Below are 20352 nucleotides of genomic sequence, written 5' to 3' on the forward strand. Positions count from 1 at the left end.
ATAAAATGAAATGAGTTGAGATGAATTAATATGAGTTTTAAATCCAAATAAAGGCTTAAAAACATACGGGATGTTTCCGCCAATTCCCACTCTCTCTCTCTCTCTCTCTCTCTCTCGTCTAATTAATCCAACATTATCTTTCATACCCAAAACCTTTCTCAAATATCGTATATCTTATCTTATTTAAAGTTTTGTTGGAATATTGAGATGATTTCAAATATTTTGTGAATAATAAAATAATAATAATAAAATATTAAACAATAGTAAATAATAATAAAAAGTAGATAAATAATAATAATAAAATAATAAATAATAATAAAATATTCTCTACTATCCAAACTAATATTTAATCATAGCCCCGTCTAGCTTGCATTCCCAATCTTTCCTTAATCATAACTTCCCTAGATTGTTTTACAATTATTTTTATTTCATTTAGTCATTATATATTTTTTATATAAAATAAAAAATAAATAAATAATTTAACTTTTATAAATTTTAAAATAAAAATATTATTAAAAAAATATTTAAAAAATATTTTATTTAATTCAACTTTTAACTCCGGCACATTTCATAAATCAAACTGGGCGTAAAACTGCTCATTGGCTCCAAAACAGTGAAACACACACTTCCCGTCTTTTTGTTTTTGATTCCACGCCGCGGAAATTCCTCATGATTTCCTGCCGGATATCACAACCCTAGCGCAATGCTTTTCTGTTTCGGTTTCAGCTTCTTGCCTCTTCAGATCTGAAAAAGCGTTATTCAGGAGCAATTTTATTCTGTGTATTGGAGTTTGAGTTTGCGTTTACTTCGTGCTTCCCTTTCGTCCTCTCTCTTTCTGTCCAGAAGTGTTCATCTGAACTAGCTTGACCCGGAAGCTTGAATTATTTTGGGCTAAAAACCCTGCATTTTGTGCAGATCCAAGTATCTTCATCTGCTTTCAAGAGTAGAAGTGTGGGTTCTGAACTTGCATTCCAGTTTCTTGCAAAATCTTAGACTTCTAGGTGGCTCTACCTATTTTTTTAGTTTTCTTAAACGTATTTTGAAGTTGGAACTGAATTATCACCGGTTTGCGAAAGTTTGAGCAAATGAATTTGGATTTTACGCATGGGTGCCAAGGAATGACAACGACCGGTCAGCTAACTAAATAATTGCATAGGGAGTCGAATTGTTTGTCTTCTCAAATCCAAATGTGAAAATGATTTAAGATTCAGAGTCTATTAGTTTTCTTTCCTACTTTTTCCTGCAAACCAAACAGAGCATTTGCGAAAATTTCACTACATTTTATGCACTTTTATTTGGCTATTGGTGGATCAGATTGTTAGTTTCAATTTGCTCGAGCTGTTGAACTAAGATGGAAGAAGCCTTGGTACAACCGGGCGAAGATGTAGTGGAAAAGCCCTCAATTTCAGAGAAACAGATCTCTGCTGGTTCATCAGAAAGCACAAAAGAGGTTTTGAAAACCGTGGAAGTTAGTGTTGCATCGGTCTCAAATCTCTCGGAGGCAACGGGTCATGTCAGGAAGAGATTGGACTCCAAAGCTGGTCTGGACTCTGCTTCGAATGTGATGAAACCAACTGTAAGTGCGTCACTGAAAAGTTCAAATGTTGTTCCGGCGGCAAGGCGAAACAGTACAGGAGGCTTGCCCGAGAAGCGGCAAAGCAATATTGGTTCGGTTGCGGGGAAAAAGACTACTCCTTTGGGTTTTGCACCAGTAAGGCGGTCTCTTCCGGAAGTTAGGAGTTCATTGCCTTCACCTATTACCAAAGCTTCGACGCGAGCTAAAGTGTCGGAGACTAGAAAGTCTGTTCCCGTGTCACCAGTTGGTCGAAGTCTGAACACATCAACTGGGTCCGATGTTGCTAAGCAGGAGACTGCGAGGAAGTCTTCAATGAAGCCAGCATCATCAGCCTCTTCTTCTTCTTCTTCTTCTTCTTCTAGAATGGTTACTTCGACCTCATTGGGCAGCAGTGGTAGCAGCGGAATTAGGAAGACGGTTTCAAAGGTTTCTTCCTCGTCAGCTCGGTCACCTTCGGTTTCCAGTGGATTGAGAGCTCGGTCTTTGTCGTCATCTCTGGATAGGAGTTCTAGTTTATCTGGGCGCAGGAAAGTGGCGACTCCTGAAAGCCGGGATTCAAGGTTCATTGCTCTTCCACAGGTGGAGATTAAAGCTAGTGATGATGTGGTATGCACCATCTGTAAAACTTTAAATTATGCATGGTGGTAAAAGGGAAGCTTAATTAAATCGAGGATCTATCCTGTTATGGTTTACTTAACTTAGTTACTAATAAAAAAAAAATGGTTTAGTTAACTTAGGGCTCGTTCGGTTCCTTGATTGCACTCAGTTCAACTCAGTTGAGTTCGGTTCAGATTTAGACCTCTTCTAATATTCAAACACCCACCTTTTAAATAACTAAATTCTTTTCAACTCAAAACTTATTTACACGTGAGACCCACAAATTTTTTCAACTCAACACCTCTTTATACGTGAGACTCACAATTTTTTTTAACTTTTTATAAATATATCTAAACTCATCTTAACATCTAAACACATCTAAACTCATCTTAAGTGGGCCCTACAGAATCCATTCCACCATCTCAACTCACTAATATTCATAGAAAACTTAAATTCAGTTCAACATTTAAACGCAGTTTCCAGAGGATTCTCTTGAGAATACATGATCTGTTTTTTTTCTTTCAATGAAAAAATTCAGTTAGCCTTGAAGGGTAAAGGTGCTCATTATTAGTCTGCCGTATGTTAGTAACATCGCTTGTCTTCTTCTTCTCATTGTGCCTGTCGAGCACCATGGAATATATTCCTTTAGACATCTTCTCTCTTAATGACAGTAGCACATCTTTTGAATCTTTGATGGAAATATGGGCATTTCAGATTCTCATTGTGGCATAACTGCAGTTCAAGTATCCTCACTGTACCTCTAAGATCATCTAATGATTGGTGTTACTAAGTTACTGTGAGATTTTACTTTTATTTTGTTTTCTGAGTCGTCTGACATAGCATAAAAAGGGCAACTTCATTTTGACTGCAAAAATTGACTATTAGGGACGGCATCTTAGCAAAACAGAATAGATGTGCTGATATTGAAGAAGGAAATCAGCAGATCTGAAGTATTACCTCGATTAGGGTGTGCATGGGATGGACAGATCTCCTTCATCTCCCCCTCCCCTCGTTGGAAATGTTCCTGTAAAATTTCTCCCATGATTTTTGGAGATCATTTCATTATATTTTTTTGTACTTCACTGTATATGGTTCTTTCTCATGGTTTTTGCAATCAACGCCTGTCAATATTATTATATCAGAAATAAAATCTGTTAGTTCATTGCTTGTTAGTGATTTGTTTTGTGTTATATCAGAGGTTGGATCGTCGAGGTCATAGAGTTCGGAGTCTCAATGCTAGTGGCTTGAACTTGTCAGCAAATTTAGAGGTAACCTGACCTTTTATCTGATGCATTATTATTTTCACTTAATGAATAAATATTCTACCAATTTTTAATTAAATGCCTTGTTACTTATAAAAAAAAATATAAATGCCTTGTTATTATTGCTTTTAATCCTGTATCAATTTTTTGTGGATGAAGTTCTGTGCCCTAAAGTTTTGATAAGTGAAATAGCTTTGTAATTGATGCTAAACTCATGTCTTACAAAATTGAAGTCTACTTTATTGGGTTAGCATGTGCGTGGTATATTTTCAATAACTGTAGTCTTCTTTGTAGCAGTGCTCTTCTTACTGAAAAGGGGCTTTTACCATCAAAATAAGGGTCTTCCAAAGCTTATTGCCATTAAATTCTTTGTTGAATGGAAAGGTTGATTTTAAGATGCAGAAGGAAAAGTATGCCACAAATTTCAAAAACCACATGGAGGATCTTCATTTTCGAGAAGAGGAACTTTTGACAAATCAATAAAGTACATTAGATGATGGGATGGCTCTTTTATTACTTTTCGAAATTGAGGGATGCTGTGATTGTTTCCTGGAGCTCTTGCTTTATTTGAATCAAGAGTTCTTATTTTCTTTCTGTGTTATAGGAGAAAAACCAGAACTACTTCACAAAATGGAACCATCTCAAACTAAAGGGCCCAACTACTTCAAAACTTGGAACAGTCTCAAAATAAACCGACTGTCTATTTTGTCTGCATCATACTTGTGTAGCATGAGTTGATTTAGGAGAGCTGATAATCCTCTTTTGCAGTTTGTTTATCTCAGAGACAATCTCTTGTCTACATTGGAAGGAGTTGAGATACTGAAGAGGGTTAAGGTTTGTTATTTCATGATATACATACATATGCACACACACCTGTTTTATTCTTAATTCTATTCAATGGACATTGTTCCAGAAGCGAAACCTAGATTTGGGAAAGAATTATTGGTAGTATTGATTCTTCACAGGTTCTTGATTTGAGCTTCAATGACTTTAAAGGGCCTGGATTTGAACCACTTGAGAATTGCAAAGCTCTACAGGTATGTGTCTCATGTGTATTCATCTTTTGGTGGCAATGATTCGGCATTTGTTGGAGTTATCAATGCAATAGGGTCCAGCATATTTATTATTTTTTTAACTTCTGTAGCAACTATATCTCGCTGGGAATCAAATTACATCACTTGCAAGCCTCCCACAGCTTCCTAATTTAGAGGTATTCCTTTGAAAATTTTTGAAGCTTTGCTGATCATCAATGAATGTTCACATTTCAGGTGGTTAAAATAACTGTATATTTTTTCCTCTCCTCCCCCTTATTTTGCAGTTTCTTTCTATTGCTCAAAATAAGTTGAAGTCTCTTTCAATGGCTAGTCAACCTCGACTGCAGGTTTGTCCTTGTTTTATGTAGGTTATTTCTTCCTCATCACCACTTTATGAATTCATATTTTTTACTTAATTTTCATGTAGGTATTAGCTGCCAGCAAAAACAAAATTTCAACTCTAAAGGGTTTCCCACATTTACCACTTCTTGAGGTCAGTCCTGTAATTTTGTTTGTTAGACATGCTGCATGCTAGATAGTTACTCAAGTTGTCTTACATGTTCTTGTTTTACTCAAGTAGTCTTATGTAGGCTCTTCATAAAAACAGCTCAGTCTCACATTGAGAATACGGATAACCCACCTAGAGTGGGTAGGCTATAAAGGTAGTCATGGGAGCTAAGCCCCACAACAATTACTTACAAGGTGAAACTGGGCTTGTAAGTGAGATTCAAATTGGCTGGTCTTTTTGGGGATAATAGCGTAGATGTGGCTAGCACTTTTCCTGGGTCGTTACACTATTGTTCATCATGCGTTATATTTAATAATACTCACCTACTGCAGAAAATCTGTTGGTTTAAATCACTATCATTTAGGTTAGGTTCTCTTATTTCCAAAATATGGGGAAGGGTAGATTTGGGAACTTTTAATTGTTTATCTCTGAAAATTCATAGAAATACAGCAAAGGTATTTGGATAACCTATAAGGAGTTTGGGATAAGGACTTGTAGAGTTTGTGGATGAAAGTTGGATGATCCGAAGTATCTGGATTTTCCAAAATTTCACCTTGTAGACTTTGACAGTAAAGCAATAAATTCTTTTGAAATATTATTATGTTCAGGGAGTAGCAATCAATTCTTTTGGTAGGCTTACCTTAACGAAAGTGCTCTCCTAACCTGCCTACATACTTCTTGCCTTTATTTCCACTTTCCACAAAGATTGCCAACCGTATTGAGAAGCTAAAGTGGGATTTCTTGTGGAGTGGAATGGGAGACGAGTTTAAGTTCCATCTTGCAAATTGGACAACGGTGTGTGCAACAATCTTTTGCGGAGGATTGGGTGTTTGTAAATTGGTGATGTTTAACCAAGCCCTTTTGGGGAAATGGATGCGGCGATACTAGTAAGATGTTTGATCTCCATTGCTGTTTGTATTACCCAATCTGAAACCCTAGGATGAAACGATTTCAATGGAGTGGGTTCTATCCCCTCAACAGGGCATTTGCCCCTCACTGTATTCACCCTTCCTTCGATCATCATCTCCCCTCTATTTGGAGGGTCACAAACCACCAAAATACCTTCCATTGCACTGTCCTCTAAATTACCCAACCTTCCCCCACTATGATGGTCCTCCAAATTGAGTTTCACGGCAGCTGGAGAAAGTTTCGGTGTCAAACACACTATCTGGGCAGTTGAGGACACCAGGGGTGGCCCAGAACTTACCGCCGGCAAGTTCTGTGATTGTTCACCGTGTTTCGACCCACCCAACAACTCTCCCATCCTTTCCGCTGTAGCTCTCGCGGGATAGAATTTTCCACAGACGCTGGTGACGACGTTATCGTCGTTGTGATGACAGGAGGCAACCCAAATGGGTCCGTCGCACCCTTCTGTGCCACCCCACGAGCCGGTGATCCTCCCGAAGACATACCAGTTCTCTCCTCTATAACTTCATGCGAGAACGACGTTTCCACAGACGCCGACGACATCATTATTACCGTCGTGATGGATGGAGTCAACCCAAAGGGGTCCATCGCACCCTTCTGTGCCACCCCACAAGTCGAAGAAACTTCCGGTAACTTCCCATTAGATGCGCACCCTTCTCTTTACGCAAATCTACTTCCGACACTAGGTTTCCGCCGCAGATATCACCGGAAGCGATCCCTGAGGACGACGGCGCCAAGCCGTCGATGGTTGTCGGCGACAGTTGCCGCTGTTGGGCTAGCAGCCCACACGGTCCAATGGCTTTCGGGCCCTTCACAGGTGATGGCCCAGCCCTCTTGAGGCGCCACCTCATCCTGGGTTGGGCCTGGCATGAATGACCCAGGCCTAGGCCCATCTTGGCTTTCAGCCTTAATCCAGCCCCCTGATGACCCAATCCCACTCCTAAGCCCATTCCACATTTCCTACAAGAGCTTCAATAGCCTTCTTCAGACTATTAAGTTCACTTTTCACGTCTTTCAGTTCCAGTTTTAAATCAAGAAGAGTCATATTTTCCTCCCTTTCAATTGTGCAGGGACTTGACAAGACAGCTCCAACTACTTCTGGTAAGGGGGTATTGTCAACCCGAGAGCACTCCCTTGCACCCCTTTCTCTTTGTCCTTTTCTCCAAAATGAGAAATCATCTTCTGACATTTATTGCCATGCACAACTATCCTACTGCCTACTTTACCACCACCTACTGTCTCCGTATAGGACCTGGCTTGCCCACCCACCTATTTCCCCTTCCCTCCATCTTGAACCACTGCCTGGCCCTTAGAGGAACAAGACAGCATAAGCTGCAAATACACATACTCATAGATGAATTTTTGCCTTTACTCACAGCTGTTGAAGCTGCAAATACACATACTAAAGTTGATCCCTCGCAGGCTTTGGACAAAAAGAGAGAGAGAGAGAACTTAAGAGGCTTATGTGGGATATGAATGATGATGGAGGGGAGCGTAGTTCTTGTCAGGGGTGTGGGAAGGGAAGGGCTACGATGGTTTTGTTATGAAACCCAAAATTATATCTTGGAACGTAAGGGGGCTAAATGAGCAGGCCAAACAACTCCAAGTAAGAAACTTATTTCGACAATGGCAGGGTGATATCATTTGCCTGCAAGAGACCAAACTTGAACTAATTACAAGGCAAATAATTCGTAGTTTGTGGAGAGGGCAGCATGTTGGATGGTTGTATCTACCTTCCAAAGGTGCATTGGGTGGTGTTCTTATTATGTTTGATAAAAGAGTGGTGGAAAGACTAGAGGAATGTGTGGGTGAATTCACTGTGGCGTGCTCATTTGTAAATGTAGAAGATGGGTACCGTTGGGCATTTGCGGGTGTATACGGTCTGAATAGTGACTTAGAAAGAAGCTTATTGTGGGAAGAATTGGCCGGAATCCTTAGTTGGTGGGAATTACCAAGTTGTATAGGGGGAGACTTCAATGTATCTCGTTTCTCGAGTGAACGGTCAGGTACAACCCACATCACTCCCGCTATGAGGGAATTCTCTAGTTTCATTTTAGAACAGGCGCTCATGGATATTCCACTAATGAGAGGCTTATATAATTGGTCTAACAGTCGGGATATCCTTGGTCGAGAATCGATAGATTTTTGTTAACTTCAGATTGGGAATCACACTTTCCTGAAGTTATTCAAAGACGATTACCTAGAGTTTGTTCCAACCACTTCCTTATCCTTTTGGATTGTGGAGACATCCAATGAGGTAAAAGGTATTTCAAATTTGAAAATATGTGGCTTAAATCTGACGGTTTTGTAGACAGGGTCAAGCAATGGTGGTCTTCGTATGAATTTCAAGGATCTCCAAGCTACATTCTGGCAAGAAAACTAAAAGCGCTGAAATATGACTTGAAGTTATGGAATGAACAAGTGTTTGGTAATATTATATTACAGCGAAGTTCCCTTACGGAGGAGTTATAGGGCCTGGAGGGGGAGGAGGAGGCAAGAATTCTGAACGAAGCTGAAAAAGTTCACAAGAGACAGTTAGTTACAGATCTTGAACGAGTATTACTAATGGAAGAGACATCTTGGAGACAGAAATCTAGGGCTTTATGGCTTAAGGAGGGAGATAGATGCACAAAATTCTTTCACAGGGTGGCTAATTCGCGTCAGAGGATCAACGCTATAGATACTTTAATGGTTGATGGTGTAGTTTTTTCGGATCAGCCAAGTATTGAGGGGCACATGGGACAATATTATGAACATCTCCTAACCGAACAACAATCTTGGAGACCGTTAGTAGATGGGTTGACTTTCTCAGCTTAGATCAAGAGGGTGCAGAGTGGTTGGAGAGGCCCTTTGAAGATGACGAAGTATGCAAAGTTGTTCGTGGCATGGCTAGTGATAAGGCCCTGGCCCTGATGGTTTTACCATGGATTTCTTCCAAACCTGTTGGGAAGTGATCAAGGGTGATCTTATGCGCGTTTTTCAAGAGTTCCATTTTTATGCTAGTTTTGAAAGAAGCCTCAATGCCACATTCTTAGCACTCATACCAAAAAAGGTGGGGTCAATGGATGTTCGTGCTTATTGTCCTATTAGCCTTGTGACTGGGATTTATAAGATCCTCTCCAAAGTGCTAGCAAACCGATTGAGTACGGTGATGGAGAAGTTAATCTCGAAGCCACAAAACGCATTTGTTAAAGGTAGACAAATCCTTGACTCGGTTCTAATTGCAAATGAAGTGTTGGATGGACGTCTCAAATCTCGGGAACCTGGGTTAATCTGCAAACTAGACATGGAAAAAGCCTATGATCATGTCAACTGGAAATTTCTGCTCTATTTACTTGAAAGATGTGGTTTTGGAGAGAGATGGAGGAAATGGATAGAGTTTTGTATCTCAACAGCTCGATTCTCTATCTTGGTGAACGGTTCTCCAGCCAGCTTCTTTAACTCCTCTCGTGGGTTGAGACAGGGAGACCCACTATCACCATTACTCTTCCTATTTATCATGGAAGCTCTCAGTAAGATGATTATAGGTCTTGTGGAAGGCGGCTCTCTCCACGGTTTCCCGGTGGGGAATGGTTCTCTTAATATTTCTCATTTGCTGTTTGCTGATGACACTCTTATATTCTGTGGAGCAAATCTTGGGCATATCCAATCTTTGAGGGCTCTACTTCTTTGTTTTGAAGTCGTTTCGGGTTTGAAAGTTAATTTGGCAAAGTTTGAGATGGAGCCAGTGGGTAATGTTCTTGATGTGGCAACTCTAGCCTCTCTCTTGGGGTGTAAGGTATCTTCTCTACCTCTTCAGTACCTTGGATTACCATTGGGTGCCTCCTTCAAATCAAAGCAGATTTGGGATCCAGTGGTTGAAAAGGTGGAGCGTAGGCTGGCATCTTGGAAGAAGTTGTATTTATCTAAAGGTGGTAGGCTTGCATTGATTAAAAGTACTCTCTCTAACCTACCCACCTATTTTTTGTCATTGTTCCCACTCCCAGCAAAGATTGCCAACCGTATTGAGAAGTTACGTGATTTCTTGTGGAGTGGGTTGGAGGATGAGTTCAAGTTCCATCTGGTCAATTGGAACACGGTATGCATTCCAGTTTCTGGGGGTGGTTTGGGTATTCATAATTTGATGAAATTCAATCTAGCCTTATTGGGTAAATGGCTGTGGCGGTACCAACAAGAACGAGGGGTTTTGTGGAAGTCTGTTATTGATGTACAGCTTGGGGAAGCATGGGGTGGTTGGTGCTCGAATGAGGTACGTGGTTCACATGGGGTAGGGTTGTGGAAAAACATTAGGAAGGGTTGAGAGATTTTTAGGAGACAGACACATATTGTTGTGGGCGATGGCTCTCGCGTCAGATTTTGGCATGATAAATGGTGTGGTGAAAGTTGTCTCAAAGACACCTTCCCCGCTATTTTTGAGTTAGCACTAGTAAAGGATGCAGCGATAGCGGACTTTTTGGCTTTTTCTAATGGCTCCCCTCAATGGAATGTGGACTTCACTAGGGCAGCCCAAGATTGGGAGTTGGAGGTTATTTCAGACTTCCATGCAACTTTGTATTCAGTACGTATGACCGAGGGTATGATGGATAGGATGTTTTGGAGCCTTTCCAAAAAAGGTAAATTACGGTCCGATCATTTCACAGAGTTTTATCAGACTCGGGTAGGCTCTCATTCCCATGGAAGAGCATCTGGCAGACCAAAGCTCCTTCAAAAGCAGTTTTTTTTGTTTGGACAACAACTTTGGACAAAATTCTCACCACGAATAATCTCAGGAGACGTTGATTAATGGTATTAGACTGGTGTTATATGTGCAAGAAAGATGGCGAATCTGTTGATCATTTGTTTCTACATTGCGAGGTGGCTAGGACTCTTTGGGATGATTTTTATACAGGACTTGGTTTATCATGGGTTATGCCCGGCAAATTGTTGGACTTTCTAGCATGCTGGAGAGGCCTTCGAGGAAATACACAAGTTGTAGCAATATGGAAAATGGTCCCTATATGTATGTGTTGGTGTATTTGGCGGGAGCGAAATGATAGAAGCTTTGAAAACCAAGAGAGAACAATGGAGGAGCTGAAAGTTTTTTTCTTTAAAACATTGTTTTCTTGGACGGGGGCTATTGTTTGTAATGGACTTAATGTCCATGATTTTCTTCTTTCAATTGTAAATTATAGATAAGTATTTCTCATGTATACTTCCTGTGTACTTGAGCTTTGCCTATTATTATGAATAAAACTTCTTGATTACTTATAAAAAAAAAAGAAAGGGAGGCTTTATGCAAGGCTATTATTAGATTTGATCTTCGGTGAAGCATGGGGTGGTGGTGCTCGGATAAGGTACGTGGACCACATTGGGTGGGTCTGTTGGCATGGCATATGGCGTGGTGATTGAAATCTTGAAGATACATTCCCAACAGTATTCGAGATTGCATGGGTAAAGGAATCTTCAATAGGTGATCTCTTGGAATTCTCTAGTGGCCCCACTTAACGGAATATTAATTTCTTCAGAGCAGCACAAGATTAAGAGTTCAAGGTTCTTATTGAGTATTTTACTTTATTGTACACTAAAAGCATGATAGTTGGATTTGTAGACAAGATCATTTGGAGCCCTTCTAAGAAAGGTAGATTCACTGCTTGATCGGTCTACCAAATCTTGACTAGCCAAGGCATGAATGCCAAAAATATTTGGAAGACTTAAGCTCCCCTAAAAGCAACTTTTTTGTCTGAACAGTTTCCTTAGGAATGATCCTTACTGTAGACAACCTAAAGAAATACCGGATCGTGGTGTTGGATTGCTATTGCATGTGCAAGAAGAAAGGTGAAATAGTGGATTATCTGCTTTACATTGTGAGGTGGCTAGGACTTTATGAAATGAATTTTTCGAGAGAGTGGGATGAGCATAGGTCATGCCTAGAAGGTTGGCGGATTTTCTAGCAAGTTGGAGGGGCGTCCAAGGCAGCCATGTTAGGGACCTCGGTCAAGTCCCTAAACACTGAGTTCGCCACGCTAATGGTAGTCTCGAATTGACCGATCCCTAGTTCCTCTCTTGCTTGGTTTTCGACCAAGGATGGTCAAATGGTCAATATGGTATGGTGAGGTTAGGTGTTTAGGCTAGAAGGATGATGGTAATAAGGAAATGGTTCAAGATAGTGTATGGATAGGAATAGTTGTGGGCGCACGACACTAGGATGTGCTAGGGCTGGCGCCACTTCGGGTTGGTGTTTAGGGTTTGGGAAGGTATGTTGGTTGGCTAGGGTTTGGACAAGGATGGAGGAGTTGGACGGCTTGGGATTTGAATTTAGGAAGGTTTCCTAAATTCTTGGGACTTAGATGGAACAAGGATATGACCGGATATGGTAGGAAAGAGTCAATTAGGGTTCCTAAATTATAGGAACTCTACTTATGGGAAGTATGAGGGCCGGCTGGGTCAAGTCTAATTAGGCAAGTGATTGCCGAATTTGACTTGATTGATTATGGAAGGATGCGGCTAGGGTAACACAAGGAATCACTCAACTATGGAAAGTTGACTAACACTTGTGTTGGTCGAAATTTGTGTTGGTTTGGATTGAATAAATGTAATGGAATGGATGACTCCAATGAACAAATGATGAACACGATGAACAAATGATATAATTATCAAGAACAAAGTGAACAAAAGATAGCCAATTTAACTATGATTCACGAATTGCACATAGATGAAATAAACCTCTTTATTGATGAACTTGAACATAAAAAATAGAACAACAACTTGGATTCACGAATTGCACCAAGTTGTAAGAACAAGATAGATGGAATGAACCACACCTATTCACGAATTGCAAGGTGTGATCCTCTCTTTGGGATTCACGAATTGCACCCAAAAAGCCCAAGTGCTCTAGCACCGAAATATGATCTCAAGAACAAAAAGTCTACCCACTAGGGAATTTGCCAAAAGATGTTCATGAAATGACTAAGGTTCCTATTTATAGGTTACAACTTGGAAACCCTAAAATGGTCCCTTCAAAGTAAATAATAATTAATTAAAGGATCAAGTAAATAAAACAATAAAATAGAGCCATGGACTAAACCATGGTGTGACATGCACGGGCCCATGGTGGGCTAAGTGGTTGCATGTTGGTTGGTTGGCCCATGGCTAAGTGTTGGTTTGGCATGGTCCAAGTGGGTGGCTTGGACGTTGGCTGCATGGCACGGGCTAGAGCCGTGCGCTGGATGGCACGCCATGGGGCGTGCCACTAGCCTCGCTGGTGCTCTGCAGGGTGGGCGTGGGCGTGCTGGCATGCGGCAAAGGCCCATGGTCAAGCTGATGTGCGGCAGGGGCTGCTAAGGCCATGCGGGTGCGGCATGGTCAGCCTTGGCGTGTGCGCGCGCGCACGGGCTGGCTTGCCTGTGCGGCGCCTGGGTGCCCGCAGGGCCATGCGGCCCACTGGTGTGCGCACGGATCTGCGCACTGAGAAGTGTTTGGGCGTGCGGCCCGCTGGGGCGCCTGGTGCCGCGCGCATGCGCACGCTGGCCTGTGCTGCGCGCATGTGAGCGCGGGTCTGTGCTGCGCATGCTGCCGTGCGCCTGCTAGCCTCGCTAGCCCGCATGCTGGGCGCCCTGTGGGTGCCATCGTGCGGGCCAAGGCATGCATGCATGCTGGGCGCCCCGTGCGTGTCATCCCACGAGCCAAGGCATGGTTGTAGGCTAGCCAAGGTGCATGTCTCCACCATGACTAGGGCATGGGCGGCTCCTCTGGAGGCAACTCGACGTGGGGGTCTAACAAGCCCACAAGTGGTGGCAACATGGAAGATGGCTCCTATATATATGTGGTGATATATTTGGAGGGAGAGAAATGATAGAAGCTTTCAAGATCGGGAGAGAAATGAAGATGGCTCTTCAGTGGGATGTTTATTTCACTAGAGTTGTTTAGGATTAGGTAATTGATGAAGTTTCAGCTTTCTTCAGCTTCTTTTACTGTGAGGCTTGGTGGTAATGATGGGTATAGGATGTTGTGGAAGTCCATGAGGTGTAAAAAGTTCACGTCCGATCATCTTATAAGCTGTTGACTTTTCAAAATAGTCCTCCTTTTTCTTGGAGGTGTATTTGGAGGTTTCACGTGCCTTCCAAAGTTGCTTTTTTCATACGGACTGCCTCTCTTTGGAAAACTTTGACGTTGGACAATTTAAGGAAGTGTGGTATTATAGTTATGGATTAGTGTTTCATGGGTAAGAAGCATGGGGAAACCGTGGATCATTTGCTTTTGAATTGTGAAGTGGCAAGGGCTTTGTGGTATGGCATTTTTTGTAGAATCGGTCTGGCTTGGGTGTTGCCTTTGAGAGTGATTGATCTTCTTGGGTGTTGGAACAGGCTTCATGGTTGTTCTCAAGTGGATGCAGCTTGGAAGATGGCACCTTTGTGTCTTATGGTGCATTTGCGTGGAAAGGAATGAATGGTGTTTTAATGATAAGAAGCGTACATTGGAACAACTTCGAAACTTTTTTGTGTGCTCTTTATTGTTTTGGTTTTCTGCTTTAGTAATCAATGGAGCTTCTGCTCATGATTTTCTGTTGTTGCATTCTATTTCTTACAATGTAAATAGGTGTTTTATTTTGTATACATGGGCTTCCCCTAATCATTCGTTTCTAATAAAATTTCTTCTTATATAAAAATAAGATCGGGAGCAGACAACAGATGAGCTGAAAGCTTTCTTTTTCAAAACCTTGTTCCTTTGGGTGGTTGCAAAAGGTTTTAATGGGATAAGTGTTTCTATCTTTTTTTTTTTTTTTTTTTTTTTCCGGTTGTAGATCCTAGTTAGGTATTACTATGGTACCATGGTATACGTCATGTGTAATTGGGCTATGGCTATTGCCCAATTAATAAAACTTCTTGGTTAGCTATCAATAAATAAATACTAAATCTAGTGTATTGTAGACTTGTAGTCTTGATTTACAATTTTTCAATTTTGAATTCTCAAATTAGTTTATGCATAATTTTTTTCCAAGTTGTAAAATATCTGATTTTGCATGTCTTTTAGTGGCACAAATAGCAAGGTTAAAATGTAAAGGATTCATGATTTCAGAATATTTTACAGATTCACGATTTGGGAATATTTTACGGATTCATGATTTGAGAATATTTTACTTTATTATTGTCTACTTAATATACAAGTATATTCTTGTGCATGCTTATAATTCGTGGATATGCCATGCTGCAGCATTTAAGAGTGGAGCAGAATCCTATTCTTAAGTTGCCTCATTTTGAAGCAGCTTCCATTTTGCTTGCTGGACCCACTTTGAAAAAGTTTAACGATAGAGGTATCTTGTGATCTATTATTGCTTTGGATATGGCATCATGACTGTGTTGTCTTATATTTTACTCTCTTTTATTTCATTCCATTTTTTCTAATCAGCTGCTGCTCACTTTATTGTGCTTCTTACTTTAGATCTTTACACATTTTTACAGTTTAATTTCTATGGAATTTTCTTTTTGTGTTAATATGGAAACTTAGATCTTTCCCGGGATGAGCTAGCATTAGCAAAGCGTTATCCTGCACACACGGCTTTGTGCATTAGAGATGGTTGGGAGTTTTGCCGTCCAGAGCATGCAGCAGGTGCATAATTTGGAAATCCTTTTCTTTTTTGCTAATATCTGCTTTGTGAGCATTTATCTATTATTTGATTTCTAGCATTATATGTGTGTATAATTTTATTTAGCTAGTGTATGGTTTTGGATTAACAAGTCACTATTGTACAGAACTTCTAGGAAGAACAAATTGCTAATTTTATTTAGATGGCATCTGATGAACAGATTACTACTCTAAGTACATCCCACGTGTGGCATTGGGGGAATATAAATAGCTCTATCACCTCTCAGTTTATGATATATAGTATCTCAAATTTATTGAAATGCATAATGGATGATATGACCATGCCCTTGGATGATCTCGTAAATTGCCATAGATAGTAATATGAAGGTAAAACGTCCTTAGACGGAATTGCTAATAAATAATTTAGGGCTGGTTTGGAAAAAGTTTCTATCCCAAAATTCTCATATTATTTCATCTCCTTACCAAATATCACTCAAACACAAATACTTTCAAACTAATCATTACAAATTTTTCAAACTAATCATTATAATTTTCCCAAACTTTCAAACAAAAAATAAAAAACAATTCAACCTTTTGCAAATTCCCAAACAAAAATAATATTAAAAAACTATATTCTAACAATATTTTAACTTTACAATATTTTTTATTCAACTTTTTCTCTCTCCTTTCCCAAAACCCCATAAAACATTAACTCAAACTATCTTACTACTATTCACAAATTATATCACTACTATTCACAAAATTCTCATCTCATTTCACTCACCAAGAATGTCCCATTCTTTCATATTTTGTTTTAAAGTATTTACTTTCAAATCCATGGTAACAGTTTCTTAGTAAGTTTAGCGATAAAAAAAACAGTTTCTTAGTAAGTTTGACAAATAGGCCAGGAAGAAAGATTTGGTGGTCTTATTGGACGACATATACACCAAGGTAATGTTACATGTTGGTGAGTTTGATCCGAATGTGGATACTTGGGCCATTTCTATTCGTTCTTCTCAATAAAATTCTCAATGACCTATATAGAAAAGTTTGTTCCGTTTGTTGATATATGCACGATACATTATGCATGTGTTTCTATGTATGTTTTTATATATAGATAAATTACAATATCCATCTTTTATCAATTTTGCAAAATTACTGTCTCTCAACAATAGAATCAAACAGATGAGAATTGAGGGTTTATTTGTCTGGTTCTGTAGGTGATAAATATCTCTAGCATCAAAGCATTTAAAAACGTGTTTAAAAGCAATTCAGAAGCAATACTAGATGGTGAAGAAGCACGTTCAAACTCCACAAAATGATATTTAGGGCTAGTTTGGGTAGTACTATTCATTATTTTATTATTACTTTTCATCTACTTTTCATTATCATTCACTACTATTCAGTATTCTATCATACATTTTTCACTACTATTTACAGAATATCTGAGATCACCTAACTACCCAAATGCAACCTTAGAGTGCAAATAAACTATTTTCACATCTAGCGTACAAGGAAATTACAACCAACTTCTCAATATGAAAAACTAGGAGAAAAATAAAACGATTGCCTTCAAGATGATTAAACAGTGACAGCATCCCTCCCTCCCTCTCCGGAGTTATGGAGCATTCACACTTGATTGTGTACCAAGACCTTAGTAGGACCTATGCCACTGATGCTGCAAAAAATTGGTGTTCACATCTTTTGGATTTCCGCATTGAAATTCAGTAACCAAGTATTATAAGTGTTACTAGTATTACTGTAGTGATTTTTCAATTGGCATATCTTGTGTCATTTCTTCACAGAAATATCAGTGCTTTATCTGGTGAGGATATAAAACATCATGTTTATTGTGCTATTTTCTAGTAAACTTCATAATGTTTGAAAAATAAATGTTGTTTTTTATCGGTAAACAAAATTTTACTGATCATGAGAATAGGCAAGAGCCCAAGTATATGGGACATATACAAGAGCATAGCCTATGCTTGCTAGTTTATTGATACATGAAATTTATGAAAGTTCATCCTGTTAAAATCACTTACAACCGACCGATGGAGTAAAGTAGTGAAAAAGAAATTTCTAAGCTGATGCATTGACCGCTCTCAGTCTTCAAACCTTTTCTTGTTCCTCTCCCTCCATGAAAAAGTTCCTGTATAGTTTGTTGACATTTACTGGGGATTCTAACAACTAGAATCTGGGGATGATATATTTGGTAAGTTGATATTGAGAAAATTGTGTATTTGTATTCTATTCCTCTAGAATATTTTTTCAGATATAAAATGAATGTTAAATTAGGGTCCCAGCATGTGGTTTGAATTTGGTAATGCTCAATGCAACGAGAAATTCAGTATGTAAGAATAACTGTGCATTATACTTGTTGTGTGTGTCTATATATAAATACTACTAATACACATGGCAGTATTTTTGCATCTTTGATTCATGAGCAGAGTCAACTTTTCGCTTTCTTGTCGAGCAATGGAAGGATCATTTGCCTTTGGGGTACCTGCTCAAGGAAGCTTCTATTGATCAGCCTTTTGAAGAAGATGCTTGTCGTTGCCACTTTACTTTTGTCCAGGACAGCACATTGAGCACTGACCCACATGTAGTTTTGAACTGTCAATGGTTTGTGGGAGAGAGTGTGCTTTCAGATTTTGCCGCTATTCCTGATGCTACTGAAGAGGTGATGAAGTTTTGTATTATGATTATTATATTTGAATTTTTCCCAAAACAAACATTTGAACTTCAAACTGCTGTTAATGCTTTGGTTATGTCATGCTATATGATGTGATGGCAGGTTTACTGGCCAAAGCACGAAGACATTGATAAAATCTTGAAAGTGGAATGTACACCCCTACTCGGAGAAACAAAGTATCCTTGTATTTTTGCCGTAAGCTCACCAGTTTCACCAGGTACAATTTTTGTCTTCTCTGAGATTGAATGGTTGATTTTAGGGGTTCATTTTAATCAATCAATTATAGAACTTAAATACCTTCTCGTGTATCTTAGTTGCACAGTAATGTGAAACTAGTAGTTCTCTACATTGACATGTTTCTTTCTACAAGAGAATCAAATATGAAATGTATACGAAGTGATGCGTACTTAACTTATGTCACCTTTCCATTCTTTTTATTAATAAGGTAGAAGAAAACAAGAGAAATTGGGAGATGGCCCCGTTTGGATGTTGAGATGGTTTCAACCTTTCTCATCCCATCTCATTTCATCTCAACACCCAAACACCACTCAAGCAGAAACACTTTTCAATCTCAAATTTTTAACTTTTTCATCTAATCCTTACCTAGTTATTACAACTTTCTCAAACTTCCAAACTTCCAAATAAAACACAAAAAACAATTCAACTTTTTCAAATCCCAAAATAAAAATAATATTAAAAATTATATTCTAATAATATTTTAACTTTATAATATTTTTATTCAACTTTTTTTTCTCTCTCTCTGTCTTTTCCCAAAATCTTATAAAACATCTTAACTCAAACTATTTCACTACTATTCACAAACTATTTCACTACTATTCACAGATTTCTCATCTCATCTCATCTCATCTCAACATCCAAATGAGGCGTAAAAGTGAAATTTCTTCAGTAAAGTTTACTTGATAAATTATATTACTGAAGAAATATGTTGAGTCCTTTGTTGAGAAATAGGGAAGCTTCAAGCATAAATGGTAGGTTTTTGATATTTGAGAAAAATGTTGGAAGTCATTGGGAAGTTAGATACATAGATTTAGGCCTTGTTTGGATTTAGAAATCATCTCAACTCAACTCATCTAATTGTTACAATTTTTCTAAATTTCCAAATAAAATACAATAAATAATTTAACTTTTTCAAATTTCAAAACAAAAATAATATTAAAAAATAATATTTTAACAAGATTTTATTTAACTTTCAACTTTCATCTCATCTCAACTCACTATCCAAACCTCCACTTAAGGAAATAAGCATCTAACTGGTTGTAACACCCCACATCTATGGGTGGGCAGTGAATGAGATCCTGTGAATGGGATCCCTTGTTGCTTGGGGTGAGAAGTTTTTATTGTTTGATTGAAATATGTAGTTAATTAAAAATATTTTCATTTTTGGTTACTTAAATTTTATTTGATACTTTTGGGTTTTCCTTAGTTACGCTAGTTGACTCAATTATGGTACAAAAATATTTTCATTTATCAGTTACTTAAGTGGGTGATATGGTTGGCTCACGAGGTGTTAGTGGAAGAACTCAAGAATATGCTCGTTTAATTGCATTATACATGGATGGGGGCGTATAATATTTCTCACTTTGCTAGTGTTACATATTACATTAGGAAATGCAGATTATTTGGTACATTACATTCATACATTTACAATTCATGTGATGGTATTGATACTCTTGAAAAGATTTATATTTGCCTGTAGTCTATCCCAACATACCTGGTGAGGGATGCATCAATAGGCAAGATTGATTTTGTTCAATTAAATCACGTTACAAAATAATTTTGGTTTCCTCTCTCTCTCTCTCTCTCTCATTTGTTTTTGCGGCAACGAAGAGAAATGGAGCTTAAGAAGCCTCTGCATTTGAAATCAAAGGTTTGATTGAGTTATTATGGGTCAGTTTGTGCGTGGAATCGAAGGCTTTTGAATTTTCACCAGAAACCTGGAGGTCCTAAAAAAAAAATTGTGGAGAAGAGCAGAAGAGTTTGGAGGTCTGTAGTTATGGGTCGTAATGGTAAAGGGTGGTTGGTGGCTACGGTGGAAGTAGTGTTATAGGCAAAGAGAAAATATCGGAATTCATAAAACACTTGCATGAAGGCAATAGAGCCTTTGTGGCTCGATGCTCCAACGTACATAGTAGATATCTAACTGTTACCGAATATGGTAGAGGAGGCTGGCGGGG

The 20352-nt window shown here is 38.9% G+C and overlaps 1 protein-coding gene across 1 annotated transcript in view; it reads left to right on the forward strand.

The window, feature by feature from the left end:
- Window positions 1-593: 593 nt before the first annotated feature.
- LOC121264303 (187-kDa microtubule-associated protein AIR9-like) overlaps window positions 594-20352 on the forward strand; it is a 50548-nt gene continuing 30789 nt past the window's right edge. The window contains 12 exon segments of the mRNA XM_041167427.1: window positions 594-763; window positions 1315-2182; window positions 3370-3441; window positions 4204-4269; window positions 4401-4472; window positions 4580-4645; window positions 4754-4816; window positions 4897-4962; window positions 15094-15193; window positions 15388-15489; window positions 17913-18145; window positions 18260-18374. Coding sequence (XP_041023361.1) covers window positions 1352-2182; window positions 3370-3441; window positions 4204-4269; window positions 4401-4472; window positions 4580-4645; window positions 4754-4816; window positions 4897-4962; window positions 15094-15193; window positions 15388-15489; window positions 17913-18145; window positions 18260-18374 — 1786 coding nt within the window. The 5' untranslated portion in view covers window positions 594-763; window positions 1315-1351.

Source organism: Juglans microcarpa x Juglans regia, chromosome 5D, assembly GCF_004785595.1.
Source record: "Juglans microcarpa x Juglans regia isolate MS1-56 chromosome 5D, Jm3101_v1.0, whole genome shotgun sequence".
NCBI classification, from domain to species: Eukaryota; Viridiplantae; Streptophyta; class Magnoliopsida; order Fagales; family Juglandaceae; genus Juglans; species Juglans microcarpa x Juglans regia.